We start from the raw sequence: 16,218 nt of genomic DNA, 5'->3' as shown, positions 1-16,218 counted from the left end.
TAGCATAGTAAAATTACATATAACAAAACAGTTATCAAGCAAGAATTAAAGTTATAATATTTATATCTACTTTATCTTTTATCATAACTAAGGAAAAATATAAGTATCAATTCTTCAATATCATCAAAGACTCCAGAAGGATATAATATTACCTATGTGAACTGGAAGTGCATTATAAACAACCTCCAAAACTCTAGAATTGACAGAGATATCTTGCTCAAAGTTCTTCTGTACTGTTGGGGCATCCATCTTCAGCCAACAGGCCCATGGTATCCAACAGACTTTTCCATGAAACAGGAAATTTCAAAGACAGTTCCACCTGTCTCCAATTTTAAAATGGTAGAAGTACCACCAGTGCTAGCTCTGGGGCTGCCAGGCAGAAGCCACGCTCAGCAGTCCAACCCTGAGAATGAGCTTGTAGCACATAAACCCTTCTTATCTGAGTTACTGCCAAATCTGCCATGCAGAGCACTGTACAGCCTAGAAACGTCTCTCTGTATGAAGGCAGGAATAGGCCACGCCTGCCCAAGCCTAGTAGACCTGATCCCACCACCTGCCCAGGCAGGAAAAGCTGGGTCAAGAGCATGGTCTCAGCTACTTTCTTCCAGGCCCCCATTGGACACACAAACACCCAGATCCACAAATGCTCCACAGCCAGAGTTTGCACCAGTGGCAGGGCCCAGGAAGCCTTGTTTTAAAACGGTGTGACTTTTTTTCTGCTGCTACTGCTGAGTCAGGAAAATCTCTCTTTGGCATGCTCCCAGCAAACAGCAAAAATCTGTGTTAAACTCTGTAATTTTTTTTTTCTAGATTCCTTTTTCAGCCTTCTTAGGTTTTTTTTTTTTTTTTTTTTTTTTTTTTTTTTTTTTTTTTTTTTTTTTTTTTGGTTTTTTTGGTTTTTTGAGAGACAGGGTTTCTCTGTAGCTTTGGAGACTGTCCTGGAACTAGCTCTTGTAGACCAGGCTGGCCTCGAACTCACAGAGATCCGCCTGCCTCTGCCTCCCGAGTGCTGGGATTAAAGGCGTGTGCCACCGCCACCCGGCCTTCTTAGGTTTTATGTGGAGTTAGTTGTCCACGTTGGGCCACCAATTGTTACAAGGAGAGGCAGCCCCTTGTTTGTCCTGGCTGCCCAGCTAGCTTGTACCCGAAATAACCACACAGATATGGCATTCATTAAAACACTGGTTGGCCCATTAGCTCTAGTTTCTTATTGGCTAATTCTTACATCTTAATTTAACCCATTTCTATTAATCTATGTATCGCCATGTGACTGTGGCTTACATTAAGGTGCCGCATTACTAGGTCAAATATGGCCTTGTCTGCTTGCTCTGCCCAGTACAACATGGTGGAAAAGGTCCGTTCACCACCTCTGCAAGCTGTGCACTTTGCCCCAGTTCCAAGTATGCAGCACATCTACATTGAACAGCTGTAACACTCTACTCACAAAACCCATTTAAATGCTTGATAGCCAGACCTCATCAGAGTTCATGCTGACAGCACAACTCAGAAAGCTGGCATTTCAAAATCATGCCTTTTTTCCTGATTTGGCTGAATCAGGAAAATCTATCTTAAAGAAGCCATGCCTCTGCTTGCTTCTAGCAAACAGAGCCCATTCAAGAAAATGCCACTACCAAACCATGTTTTGTGTCTAGGATTCCTTTGTAAGCTTTCTCAGGTTTGTAAGTGAATTTTAGTTGGCCATGTGGCCACAGCCATGTTGCAATACACAGATTAATAGAAATGGGTTAAATTCATATGTAAAAGTTAGCCAATAAGAAGCTAGAGCTAATGGGCCAAGCAATGATTTAATTAATACAGTTTCTGTGATATTATTTCAGGGCTATGTGGCCAGAAGCCAACAAAAGGCCCCCTCCAACAAATAAATAAGGGTTAATTTAAATGTAACAAGCCTGAGCTATTGGTTAAGCATTTATAATTAATTTAAGCCTTGGTGTGTTTGTTTGAGAGCTGCAGGTGGGACAGAAACTTCTGCCTACACCTTTTGGCTCCATTTTAAGGATGGAAGACAACTCTAAGCCTGGATGGGCATTTGAAATACATTTGGATCCACTCGTGTAGCACTAATAAATCATTCCTAGGAGTAGGCAGAATGCCATTGTGCTACTTTATTGGTACAGGTTGAAAACATAAGGGCATGTGTGCTTATTAATATTACATCAAAGAAAATCAGGCATAAGTATTGGACATACCATACCAAGGAAAAGGTATAATTACCTCATGTAAACACCATATAAAGCAAATGTGTGCCCCTAGGAGTCTGATGGTGTTGACTCCAAGAGACCTGTCACTTGACCACCTGGAATATGCATCAAAGACCAAGAAGCAGAGAACTTAGAACTATCCCTGAGCTTCACCCTAGTTTGGCCCCATTTATGCCTCTCTGTCTATAAATGTAGAACTGCCTTCTATCCTTTAATAAGGATATAAACCGGCTTCGGTCCTCCCATCTCTACAGCTGAAAGCAAGCCTGCACTCAACTCCTACACAAGTAACACTCATGTCAACAAGTGCTGCTTCAGCTCCTACCTTGAAGCTGATTCAGTTCCTTCCCTGATTCCATCAGTACAATTTTCATTTCCATCAGCCGACTTCTTAAACTTCTGTCTTTTACTCATAACATTCACTTTGTAGCATCCAAATGAGTGTGTTCATATCCTTGTGTGCATGTATGTGCTTTCGTGTGCACATGTGTGTGAGCATGGATGTTTGATTTGTGAGTTAATATTAGTAATTACCATTGGAGTTAAAAAAAGAACTTGTGTTCATGGGGCTGGAGAGATGGCTCAGTAGTTAAGAGTTCATACTGATCTTGCAGAGGACCCAGGTTCAGTTTCTAGCACATAGGTCAGGCAACACACAACCACCAATAATTTCAACTCCAGTGGAATCAGAAGCCTCTGGCTTCTGTGGTAAATTGACTCACCTACGTGTACTCACTAGAAGACACACAAATACACAGCCATATATAGACACAAATAAAATGATAAATCTTAAACATAGAGAATCTGTGTTCCCCTCCACCACAATACCCAAGAAAAGCAGATTATCTTGTAAATTAGTGCCACTGAATCTCCATCACCATGTGACCTTACTGTAATGTAAGAAGTTCTGGTACTGTTTGTGCTTCTGACAAAGTGTGTTTGCCACGGGCATTGTTGCTCTCAGCAGACACCAAGGGAAGGAAGACTCACTTATGCCTACTAATCCCCAAGACAAAAAATAGGAAAAGGCAATGTTGTGATTGTTTAGAGCAGCATTACCAAAGAAGATACAGCAAATGACAGTACTCCATAGCAGAATGCAAGAGGCTACTCTATTTAACAGAGGCATTTGAGAGGGTTTATGTCTTAAATGACCAAGGAAGAAAGTCATTTCTGTTCATTCTTAGTAGTCATTGTGTATATTTTATGCTTCTGTAGCAAAGAGGCTTAGAGCCATTTTCATCAAAACATAGTGTACAGCTAGATATCAACACCTCCCAATAAAATTTGTTCTTTTAGTTGCAAAATAAGATGCTGAAGCAATGGCAAACATTTCAAATATTTATTAGATGACAACAAAGCATAAAGTTTCTCGAAGAATTTGCTAGAAAGATAGCATGGCAATAGTAATTAAAAACCAAACCAAAGCAAGAAGAGTAAATTAAAGGACAATCCATACTAAAATGCATTTTGGTAATGGGTTACAGAGGTTAAAGATTAAAAAAATGGTCACAGAAACTTCTTAAACAGTCCTATTGGTGTCAGAGAAAATGGGATGCATGTTTCTCGAATAAGAGCCAAGAACATGACGACATGTACTTGGAAGTGTACTGGTTCCTTCTGATTTCATCAATTCACTCAGTAGAAGCTGGAGAACCCATATCTTCCACAGCATGAAGGGCGGCAGCAGCCATATCCGTAGCCCCCATAGCCAGAGCCAAATCCGTAGCCTCCGTAGCCAGAGCCAAATCCATAGCCTCCGTAGCCAGAGCCAAATCCATAGCCTCCAAAGCCACAGCCATAGCCCAGTCTGCGGATGCTGTTACATCCACAGCCGTAGCCTCCGTAGCCGTAGCCCAGGCCTCCAAAGTAGCCGCTGTAGTAGCTCATGGTGCGTGGAGTAGTAGGTTTGTTCTGCTGTTTAAGGAGGGATTGTGGATGTGAGAAACAACACCTACAGCAAAGCTTATATACTCTGGGCAGAGGATTGCAAAAGCATGTGCCCCTCCTTTGTGCCATTCCATGAATTGTAATTAGCTGAGACAGCGCATTCATCCCTGTCATCTGACCAACATCTGTTAAGAATATTTAAGCTTTCTTTGGCTACCTAGTGAGTTTGTCTCAGTACTGACAGCCTTAACCTTATTAGACAGAGTCATTATACCTTCCAAGTACAAAGAAAATAGACCATAAGAAAAATTGCTATTATTAGACAATACCAAACACATTAAGTATTCTTGAATAGAAATTAAAATTTTTCTAGAGCATTTCTGGGGGGGGCATTGTTGTATTTTAAGTCTAAAAAATTTGCAAAATAGCTTAGATCGAGATTGAAATGTAACATTTTCAAGAGAATAACATATGTTGTGTCATGTGAGGCAAGAACTTGACTCATGAATTGTCACCTGATTTCTAGAAGCATAAGATTTTGAGTATGTGTGATTTTCATATTTATTTGAGGATTTATAAAAATCAATTATACAATATTTATTTTTGTTTAGCAACACACCACAATTGAGCTTCCAGTGACAGTGGTTAAAAATCCACTGAGCTTCTTGGCAAACTCCCCCTAACTCCTTCACCTCGCTCCATGGGAAATCTAGCTTCAGGTGCCCCACAGATGACATATGTGTCTGCTCTATTATCTTGTTTCTTTCTTCCTTGAGCTGCTATTTGTGATTTGTGGTTGTCAAGTCTCATTTCAAATATCTTTTAACTTCAATTTCCCACTGTTTATCTCTACCCAGGCTAAGGAATGAGTTGGTAAAATGGGCTGGGCTATAGCCTACTCGCCCAAGTCAATACTGCTTAGTTCTCCACACTCAGAATAAGGCATGCACCCTTCACACCGCTTTCCCTGTTTGTGTTTTTCTGTTGTTGTAGTTGCTTTTAGGTATTATTTTGAGGTAATGTTTCTTACAATAGCAACCGAACCTTTCCAAAATATTAATAATTATTTATTACTTAAAGCATACTTTAACACATAAAACTCTGAACATTTAAAAAGACATGTCAAACTCAAAAAGGTATTAAATTCAATAACTAAGATTCAACCAGAAAAGGGGAGTGTGTAATAAGATACTCTTTAAGAATGTTGAAGGCTTGGTGTTCAGTCTTCCTTTGGCTCATCCCAGTGAGGTGGCAATGCCCAAGGCTGAATTTGAAGTTTCCCAAACCTCACCCACATGTAGCCACATCTTAAAAGCTGAGTCTCGTATAATTTATTTTATGACTATAATTACACTGTTAAATTTTTCTTGGTACTTATTATAATTTTTGAATGACACAGTTTTTAAGACTGTACTATTCCATTTATGAAGGAACACATTCTTTGTTCTAGTAGGAATGTTTATTTGACCTTACCTAGTGTTAAAGCTTCATAGTCAGTTGGCACTTGAAAATTATATGAATGGAGAATATGACTATTGGTGACATCAAAACATGGATCAATATGAATAGAATATATGACTATCCATGATAAAGCATGGACCACTCAAAGAATAACTCAAGTAACTTGAGAAATATTTTCAGCTAAGCATGAACTCCACCCATGTTTCCATGATTGACCCAGCAATACACCAACACTAACCTTTCTCTTAGTGTATGAGCCACTCCAGCCAAACCTCATTCTAAGGCAGGTATAGCCTTTTGAAACGACAGCAAGATAGTGACATCTCTCACGTTCATGGTCATGAACCACATACTAGAGTTATGAACTCTCCCCTTTATTTTCATAATGTTCTAAGTAAGTTTATAATTTTATGACAGGCTAACTCATGTGATGGTTTAGAACTCTAACTAAATCACAGCTAAGAATTTCACATCACTGTTCTGGAACTCTATCTAATAGTGTAACTTGTTAAATATACTTTCCCAATATGTTGAGGTATAAGATCATCCTATGTGTGGAAACAGTATGTGATACAAATGACAAGCCCTTCAGTCCTTTGAAAAACATGAAGCATATTTTGTGGAAGTAGATGTAAAACTGTGCTATGCAAAATTTATTTCTCCATTAAAACAATAAAAGTACTTTGAAGAAATTATAAAAATATACCACTGTTTTCCTATGAACACAAGATAAGAGAAATACCTTTTGCAATATTTGTTGAGAATCAGATACTTTTTCTATCCATTCATTGGATCAAAAGAATAATTATGCTGTTATTACTTGTTTAGAAGTATCAACTCCTGACTTACATAAGTTTATATTCATTTTCATGAATAGAGGGTGAAAAATACTATCACTGTTTGTAGAAGTGTTAAATCTTTTAAAATGCAAAATGTTTCTTCTCAACTTAGAAACTGATAATAAATCTTAAAGAAAACAGAATTGTTATAATATTGACTAAATGAAGAATGTCAACATTAGTAATAATTTATTTTTCTTCTTTACAGCCTTGTGGTAACTATTCAAAAGAGGGTATTATCCTATTTAGAAAGAAAATGTCTCCTGGGAAATTCTATGATACTGGAACAGGCTACCCAACTAAGCCCTCAACAGCATTGCTGAGTGCCATTTCATTGGCTCAGCCCACAGTGGTGGTCCATTCTGACTTATAACAGCATAAACTGAAAGTTCAGGTCATAGCAAGTTTTCACTGAAGAGATAGGTTTTAACATTGCTGATTGGTTAGTTACGTTCCCAAGTAGATAACCTGTCGATTGGTTAATTCAATTCTCCATTTCAACAAAATAAACTTTTTAATGAGGCAAGTGTCTACACAGGTCATGATCTGAGAAAAGTTACAAACTTAGGAAGATGGTAATATTGCTTTAGGACTTGTGTTTAGCATGTGCTGGTTAAGTCAAGGTGATCATATTTCTATTTCCTTATGATTTCATTAATATTAAAGTATTATCCCTTCTGTCTCTCTCTTGTTATCTGTCTGTCTGTCTGTCTGTCTGTCTATCATCTATCTATCTATCTCTCTATGTATATTTTTGTGTTTGTGTATTTATTTACATATATATTATTATATACATTTTTTGTACTTAACAGATATCAACATTTAAATGAAATGAGCCAAACAAGAATCAAATTTCACTTTCTTATTTAATCATTTATTGGCGATTGAACATAAATACGCTCTTAGTCTTCAAACTTAAAATGTGGGCACATTTTATAGATGGAGTCTTTACCATTCTATGATTTCACCTGCCCAGTTGGCTTAGGTCAGTCGCAGCTACTTGACTAGGATTTCTCAGAACATCTAGTCAAAGTATCAAATGCTGAGTTACTAGAACAGGATTTCAGTAGAAGCTGGAGAACCCATAACTTCCGTAGCATGATGGGCGGCAGCAGCCATAGCCGTGGCCCCCATAGCCAGAGCCAAATCCGTAGCCCCCATAGCCAGAGCCAAATCCGTAGCCCCCATAGCCAGAGCCAAATCCGTAGCCCCCATAGCCAGAGCCATAGCCTCCAAAACCACAGCCACAGCCCAGTCTGCGGATGCTGTTACATCCACAGCCGTAGCCTCCGTAGCCGTAGCCCAGGCCTCCATAGTAGCCGCTGTAGTAGCTCATGGTGTTGTGAGAGGTAGGTTTGATCTCTTGCGCAAGGTAAGATCCTGAGTGTGAATGTCAACAAGTGTAGGGGAATGCTTATATACTCTGTGCCGAACATGTGACACAACTCGTGAGTACTATTTTCTTTCATTCCAAGTTATTAATGTACTAGAGACACCTCATTAATCTGTTTGCTAGCACAAAGAGAGGCATATAACTCATTAAAATATTTTAGCTTGCTTCTCTGCCTACTTAGAATGCCCTTGAACTCACTGTTTTATGAGAAACTGTCAACACCTTCAAAGTTAGAAAATTTGTTCTTGTAGAAGAATTTGTTATTATGCTTATTATATTATTCATATCACCAGACATTCTTTCTAAATATTTTCTCCTTTCTAGTTCTATTTCATTCATTTAATTTCCAATATCAAATAACTATCTGAATTATAATAAGGGATCTTGTTTAAAACATTCAAATGTTCTATAATCTTCAAATGTGTTTTTCAGATGGATAAGGGAAGTATCTGAACTCTTTCAACGGAACATATGTTCTAGATGAATGAGCCTAATTATGATAGATATATAAAAAGAAAATATAGGCAGAATTAAAACTATTTTTAATTTATCCATCATCATAAAAAATGTTTCCTTGATTGATCAGAAAACTAAAATTTCACACAGAAACAGAAAGGTCCACAAGACATTACATTCACTCTAGAAACAGTGTAAAAAGATTTTTAAAACGTATTCCCTTCCTACCATTACCCATTTTATCTCTTACGTAGATAGTATTCTACCTTCAGTGTGGTCTGAACTTCGTTTCAGGACTTCCCCTCCTTGACTCCTCTTTCTCATAGCCATATTGCCATCATCTGTATCAAACCTCTCCTTACCTCTTTATTTGCATTTATTTTCTATTTATTATAATACAAACTGGGAATTTAGTTATTACCCATTTATTTTTTTTAAGTAGACTTTCATCTTTTTGTCCACATACCTAAAGTTATCACAATCCCTTTTCCCTTACACTGTATTTTTGACTGTGCATGCATTATCTACATTACTTTGTTTTAGTAAACAATTTCACAAGCGTTCTAGATATTGCTTACTTGTAAATGATTGGATACTTAGGAAGCATTTCTGTACTTTGGGGGTCGAACACTATTTTAACAGGATGCTTTAAATCTCAGAACTTCTAACTCTCCAAATATAAATGGGAATGCTGAATGTACCGAACTGCAAAAGGGAATGCAAAGGGAGCCTGTCGCTTTGCTCAGACTTCCCAATCTTAACCTTGAAAGGAGGAAATCAATAGAAACTTAATTATTATTAAAATACAATAATATGATAAGCTCTGGGTTTTAATTAGTATGTCCCTTTATGTGACATTGAATATATACCAGAGAACATGTTGTTTTATCTTTGATTTTACTATTTGGAAATAGGATTCTTGAGAATACCTTTTCTCCAATGGATTAGTCAACTCTTCTTCCAAGGAAAACAGTCATCCTGTTTGGTAAACAAAACAAAACAATGAATCTGTCTGGTGCAGCATGAAATGATTAAGCTGTAAGTAAGCTTTCTCCCAAGTAAAGTGCAATTCAAAATGGCTTACAGAATTCAAAAGAATATTAAAACTAATATTTTTATTCAGGTAAATTCTTTTGCTGATTTATCCAAGTTTATTCTAGTGTTCATTGTGGGGGAAATGGGAAAAAAATATACAATTCTCAGTGAGACACTTTTTAATTTATTTTATGTGCACTGGTGTTATGCCTGAACGTCAGTCTGCGTAAGGGTGTCAGATTTTGGAGTTGCAGACAGTTATGAGCTGCCATGTGGGTGCTAAGAATTGAACCCAGGTCCTTCTGAAAAAGCAATCATTGCTCTTAACTGCTGTGCCATTTCCGCATCTCTTTCAATGGGTTATTATTAACTCCAACAGCAGAAAGTACATTGAAAAGTTTAAAGAATCCTATGAATGTTGAGGCAAGTGTGATGGGTGTGTGCATATGACTAAAGACTCACTCATATTCTTGTTTTATGTACATAATGAGGTGCACTCAGATTAAAATAGATATTACAGATGAAAATGAGCTCAATTATGGTATAGGTCTGGTTTTATTTTCACAATTTCAAAGAAACAGCAAGTAATATATAAATGTGTCTTACCTCTTTGTATATATACTCATTCAAGTACAAACAGACGTGTTTAAGGATAAAGAGGAAAAGAAAGTCATGAAATATATACATCAAAATGTCAAAGCTGGATATAGTGATGTACAAACATTCACCTGCATTCAGGAGACACAGGCAGCGCCTTGAAAACTGAGGGCTTTGTTCTGAGCTAATGTGTGCTTTTAGTTTAATCTGGGGTGATTTCACAGAATGCTGAATTTTGGCTGAGCTATGCACAACGGTAAATAAACAAGGTGGGTCATTTCAGTGATGCGATATGAGAAACATCAGTGTGCTATTTATAATAAAATTGTGCAGATCAGTTTTCTTCTCATATAACTCATAAACCTACTCACAAATAATAGATCCAAAAATAGTTCGGGAGTTAAGTAATGATGTGGGAGTCTTCTCTGTGTGCTGTGTTTACCATTAATGAATAAAGAAACTGCTTTAGACCTATAGCAAGGCAGAACTTAGCTAGGCTGACCCCTGGGAGGAAGAAGGCAGAGTCAGTGAGAAACCATGGATCCATGGCCTAAGACAGATGCTGGGAACTTTAGCTGGTAAACCACAGCCACGTGGCGATACACAGATTAATAAAAATGGGATAAATTAAAATGTAAGTGTTAGCCAATAAGAAGCTAGAGCTAATGAACCAATCAGTGTTTTAAATAATATGGTTTTCTGTGTAATTATTTCTGGTCTAAACTAGCCAGGAAGCCAGGAAACAGCAAGCAGCCTGCTCCAACAAACAAAAGACAGATGTTTGGATTTCACTGCTTTACTATGTTGTGGATTTAAAAGAAGAAAGTCCTATCACAGAGCTGAAGTGAAATAAGTTAAGCAGTCAACTGAGCAAGTGTAGCTAATTCTGAATTAAATATGACCTGGCCTCAGATAAAAAAAATTACCCTGCTTAATTAATAACATAGATCAATGGCACAATCAGTTATCAAATAAGAATGTGCAAAAGAGTTGGGTGAAATTGCAGAATTCAAAATTTTTCCTGCAGTGAAGTAGTTTACTTTTCCAGTAGGTTTAATGATAAGGCTTAATCTAAAATATTTTATTGATCTATATTTAAAGGGCCAGACCTGTTGAATGGATGAGTTGAGAAAGACTTCTAAGTGGAATAAAACTCGAGTAACATATGAAGATGTGGTTATGGTGACAGCTGCTTCTTGTTAACTTGCATATTAGTATTACCCAGCGAAAGAAACAGGAAAGTATTACTTATTTATTTTACGGAAGCTGTCTGTTAGTTCACTCTCAAACTATCTACTATCTGTATGTTTATGGACTCTCTCCTTCACAATGGTATTATTGTCAAGATTCACCAGCATGCATACATAATTAAATTTATGAAATCATATTTTGGTTCCAAATTAGAATGATTTATTAGAAGATGAAGAGAGAATCAGAACATTTAAACAAAATTTAACAAAATTTTAAACAAAATTAAACAAAATTTAAGAACTCTGCCATTATAGTATCATTGGAAATATAGATTGAAAACTGTGTGACATACTCAATTTTTATTCACAAGCAGCCCCATCATGTACTCAGCTATAGAGTGAGTGAGGCCATCTTTGGAGAGTTCCATTATTATTTAGATATTGAATATGAAAACAATTTACTAGAGTCCAGAGATTCCATGTACTAGGCATGTTGGTGGCTACATGTATCCACAGCTTCCATAGCCAGATTCATAACCATAGCTTCCACAAACACAAGCCCTCCCCAGACTGCCAGGGTCTCCACATCTGTAACCACAGCCACAGTTCTTGACTCTGAAGCCTCCATAGCTACAACCCAGGCTGCACATTAATTACAATGCTTGTTCATGGTCTCCAGAGTGGCATGTTAATCTATTTAAGGTAAGATACTGAGTCTGACAATTGAAATTTGCTCACATATGTTTTTTACCCTCCCAGGCAATGAAATCAAATATTTGTCATTTGCTCTCAAATTTTCATGTGATTTTGTGTACCACACTTGACAGAGTTCTGGTATATGAAGGGGCCATCCAACTCACCACAATGTGTGCGTTTGCACTGCATTCGGCTCATGGTGTTCTTGAAACTGATTGCATCACTTTTACAGAAAAAAAAATTCTTTCTTCAAAATCTGGACCCACTGAATACTAAACTGAGCTGTTCATAGACAAAGCAAATAACAGAGTTGTAGTGTTATGTGGAAATTAAATGTCCCTTGATATCTAGGTTTCTTTGAATTATTCTGCTTTGCTTCTTATTAAATAAAATAATGTAATTAAATTCAGTGTATCATACCCATTCAAATCCATTTTATTTCTACATTTGAGTTTCTTTTCAAATGGTAGGAAACATTTTACAGCTCTGAAGGCATTTTCCTACCTGCTGTGTACAACAGTAGTTAACTTCAATGCTTTCATAAAGATGAAATGTATTTATCAGTTTTTCTTCATCTTTTATTATTATTTTTGAGCACTGACCCTTATAACCAGTAAGCTTTACTTTAATAATTATTTAAAAGAAAAAATATTTTTATCTGAAAACATGGCTTAATTTTTTAAACATGACAGGCAGTTCATAACAATTAGAGATTTTTTTTTTGATTTTTTAACATTCTTACAAACCATTAAAATTGTAACCTTTTAGTAATGACCATTTTTGCTGTATATTAGCTATCCAAAGTATTATCATAAAGTTATCAAACGATTACAGCCCCCTTGCCCACAACTGTGACCACTACTACCACATGTCCTCAAATCCATTCCTCCCTTCTAATCAGTTGTTCTGAGTACCCAGTGCTACAGATTTCTTTCTGTGTCCCGTTTCATCCAAGACTTTATTTTCATATAAAATACATGATATCATAAGGCATACATAACTAGTTTCACAATAATCATTTTATTTTCCTTCCATTTGCCTATTATATGTTTATTTACAAGATAATAAACTGGTGTTGCTTTGTGGGATAATAAATATTTATTGGAATCTTAGATGTTGAGAATATTCTGTTATAAATGACTGTAAAATTCAGCAACCCTTTACCTTGAAGATGCCTTGAGAATCTCCGAAAATAAGCATGATGTCAAAAGATATAATGGAAAAGATAATATTTGGATGAAATGATTTTCAGCCATCCTTACTACCACTCATCTGTATAGATACTCGGGTATGATGTAAAGTTTGCCTAGTCTTGACGTACAGTTGGCCTCAAGGTCAAGTTTAAACGTAAGTGACCTTGCCTCTCTGTCTTTGCACATAGAGGTAATTTTCGTAAGCTTTAATTCTACTGCTGTTATCTGTGAAGGTATCCATTATCTGTGAAATACCAGACTATTTTTGAAATTTGTGTTAGAGGATATCTGATGGCTTTGATCATTGTTATACATCACTATAGGTTATATATTTGTGTTCTCTATCTTCCATACAGCCTTTCACCTGCACATGTGTGTGTGCATGTACCCAACACATGAAGGAATTTTTAATAACATTAAACATTAGTATTTTTCTACATTTTTCATTTTAGCTGTTTTCTCTAAATGAAAAACATCCCAGTAATTTGAATATTTTATCCTTATTAATTCAAGCTGAAGCCAAAATCTTACAAATAAATCAAGTACATTTTAGAAGGTCACATTTTACTTTCTTGGATTTGGCAGTTATTTACCTGTTTGGAGTCTGATAACTTATTGTGATGTATTGTCCATAAGACAAGCATATCCATCCTCCCCAGAAAATAAGATATTCTGAATCCTGCTGTTTATTCCTGTGTACATCCACAGAGTAATAAATAAATATCTAATATTACAATAATTCTGCCTTGTACTGTGTCCAATACTTCACCAAGATGTTGTACTGATCACTCTTTTTCATTATTATGGTTAGTCCCTATCAATATTATGGAAAAATACTACTAATCACTAAAAAAATAAAATCTGTTATTATTTCCTGTCCAACACTGTAAGCCTCCAATAGAGTCACTAGATGTAATTACTCTGATGGAATCCAGTAAAGCAGCATACTTTGAAAACATGGACTCTAAGATGATCGCCATAACTGGGTAACCTTTTGAGCTAAGGATTCTATTACTGTGATTAATAAGAAAGTCTGACAACATTACCTACTACTCATTTTAATTCATAACAAATGAAACTGATGATGTGGTATTCCCCTCTGTGTGCTGTGAATACCATTGGTTAATAAAGGACTGTCTTGGACCTGTGCAGGGCAGAATAGAGGTAGGTAGGGAAAACTAAATTAAATCCTGGGAGAAAGAAGGTAGAGTAAGGGAGAAGACATGGAGCCGCCACTGGAGACAAACATGTTGAAACATTGCCAGTAGGCCACAGTACATGGTGATACACAGATTAACAGAAATGGGTTAAATTCTAGATGTAAGAGCTAGCCAATAGGAAGCTAGAGCTAATAGGCCACGCAGTGATTTCAATAATACAGTTTCTGTGTGGTTATTTAGGGATGAGCAACTGGGAGCAAAAAAACAGCCTCCTACAACAAACTAGGTTTATCAATATATGTATATGTGTATATATATATATAGTGTATATATATATATATAGTGTATATATATATATATATATATATATATATATATATAGTGTGTGTGTGTGTTACAAAAAGGCTTGAATATGCAAAGTCAGAAAATCAATGTCATCTCAAATGCCTTGATTTGTTTTATTGGTAGATAGATCTATTTGGACATAAAATAACTTCATTTTGAAAATACTCAGTAAACAAAACATAAAACAAGAGTCAGAGACAGCATTTCCATGAACAAATGATTAAATAAATACACGTGCTGATTTTCAGTAGAATAATTTATTGCAAACTAAACCAGAATTCTCTATACATATTAAAGCAGGGAATCTCTATAAGCATGGTTATATAGCCTTCTTAAAACCTTGAACTCTTCAGATTTTCCTGACCTAGTCCAAAGTGATATTGGTCCAATACTTCATTGATTTGGTTAATCTTCTCATGGTCTCAGCTGTTGGTTTTCCAAGTCAGTCTTTCAGTAGAAGGTGGAAAACCCATATCCTCCATAGTAAAGTGGGCGGCTGTAGCCATAACCATAACCTCCAAAGCCAGAGCCATACCCATAGCCACCAAAGCCATAGCCAGAGCCCAGTCTGTGGTAACGGCTACTTCCACAGCCATAGCCGTAGCCCAGGCGCCCAAAGCCTCCATAGCCATAGCCCAGGCCTCCGTAGTAGCTATTGTAGTAACTCATGGTGTCAGAGATGAAGAGTTTGGTATGAAGTTCAAGGTAAGATCTTGAGCACAAGTGTGTGGGTCAAGCTTATATACCCTGAGAAGAACACGTGGTCTTTAATATGTATTCCCTCCTTTAGCATCATTTTTCTTTAATTATGGCTACTTAAAAACTACTAATTATTGCACTGTCTATAGGCAAGGAGAGTCTCTTTTACGTTCTTTAAACTATTGAATGTGCTTAGCTGCCAAATTAGTATGGCCCTTAAATTCTTCTCATCATGTAATGGGATGGAGTTGTTGCATCTTCAAAGTCTGCATATAGCAACCCACTAAATAGAACTCCTCATAGCTGGCATGTTTTAGTGATCACATCTAACAATGTCTTTTTCTCAATTAAACCTGTTCATACTCAGTATTAGATCCTTAACTTACAAATTAAATCAAAGTTTAATTAGAGGCTTGCATTCTGTTTTACCCTACAAGAGTATTTTATTCCTCAGACTCTAAAGTAAATTAATGATCTGTTTTTGTGGAACAGGGAAGAACACACGTGAAAGGCAGAAGGAATCAATTTTACAGTGTTGGAACAGTAATGAACTTTGGGTAATAAAAGAAATGCCTGCTTTGCTTTTACCTATATTAGACTATTGATTACATAATTGCTATTTGCTTTACATACTCTTTCATTTGGATTTTACAATTGGTGAAACAATGTTGATAGTCTATTTAGAGTCAACACTTAGTCTATCCGGTTTAATTATTATTATGGGATAGCTCTATAAGTTTTTACAACAGTGTGAAAAAAATCCAAAACAGAAGTCACATGACAGTAGTAAAAATTGGCTTCAAATAGTAGTTTTAAAGCTCTTGAGACATTATCTTAAATTCTGACACTCTTCTCTACACATCTATGTAAAGTGTTGCCAAAACGGGCCCAGAATCCTACTGTCTAGTGTTGACCTTACTTCAACTACCAGTTCTTAAACCATTTATAAGATTATTCCATGTGCCTCTTTTGCTTCTTAATTGACATTATATTTGGGAGACTTTTCCATTTTAGAAAATAACAAGTATAAACATGATGATCC

The 16,218-nt window shown here is 36.4% G+C and overlaps 3 protein-coding genes across 5 annotated transcripts; all 3 read right to left on the bottom strand.

Moving 5' to 3' along the window:
* Positions 1-3,860: 3,860 nt before the first annotated feature.
* On the bottom strand, positions 3,861-4,112 carry LOC119824485 (keratin-associated protein 16-3-like). Of its 2 annotated transcripts, XM_038344627.1 has the most exons (2): positions 4,049-4,112; positions 3,861-3,979 (listed from the first exon to the last, which is right to left on the bottom strand). In XM_038344627.1, the coding sequence occupies exons 1-2, from the start codon at positions 4,110-4,112 to the stop codon at positions 3,861-3,863; spliced, it is 183 nt and encodes a 60-aa protein (XP_038200555.1). The 2 variants fall into 2 exon arrangements, with proteins under 2 accessions (XP_038200555.1, XP_038200554.1); XM_038344626.1 differs by having other exon boundaries at positions 3,861-4,112.
* Positions 4,113-7,475: 3,363 nt separating this feature from the next.
* On the bottom strand, positions 7,476-7,748 carry LOC119824185 (keratin-associated protein 16-3-like). 2 transcript variants are annotated; one of them, XM_038344326.1, is made up of 2 exons: positions 7,685-7,748; positions 7,476-7,597 (listed from the first exon to the last, which is right to left on the bottom strand). In XM_038344326.1, the coding sequence occupies exons 1-2, from the start codon at positions 7,746-7,748 to the stop codon at positions 7,476-7,478; spliced, it is 186 nt and encodes a 61-aa protein (XP_038200254.1). The 2 variants fall into 2 exon arrangements, with proteins under 2 accessions (XP_038200254.1, XP_038200253.1); XM_038344325.1 differs by having other exon boundaries at positions 7,476-7,748.
* A 7,179-nt stretch (positions 7,749-14,927) lies between these two features.
* On the bottom strand, positions 14,928-15,146 carry LOC119824469 (keratin-associated protein 19-3-like). Its single transcript, XM_038344604.1, has one exon. It carries the CDS (start codon positions 15,144-15,146, stop codon positions 14,928-14,930), a length of 219 nt encoding a protein of 72 aa, XP_038200532.1.
* Positions 15,147-16,218: the final 1,072 nt, after the last annotated feature.

This window comes from Arvicola amphibius, chromosome 10 (genome assembly GCF_903992535.2).
Source record: "Arvicola amphibius chromosome 10, mArvAmp1.2, whole genome shotgun sequence".
In the NCBI taxonomy this organism is placed as follows: domain Eukaryota; kingdom Metazoa; phylum Chordata; class Mammalia; order Rodentia; family Cricetidae; genus Arvicola; species Arvicola amphibius.
This window is presented reverse-complemented; position numbering and strand designations above follow the sequence as displayed.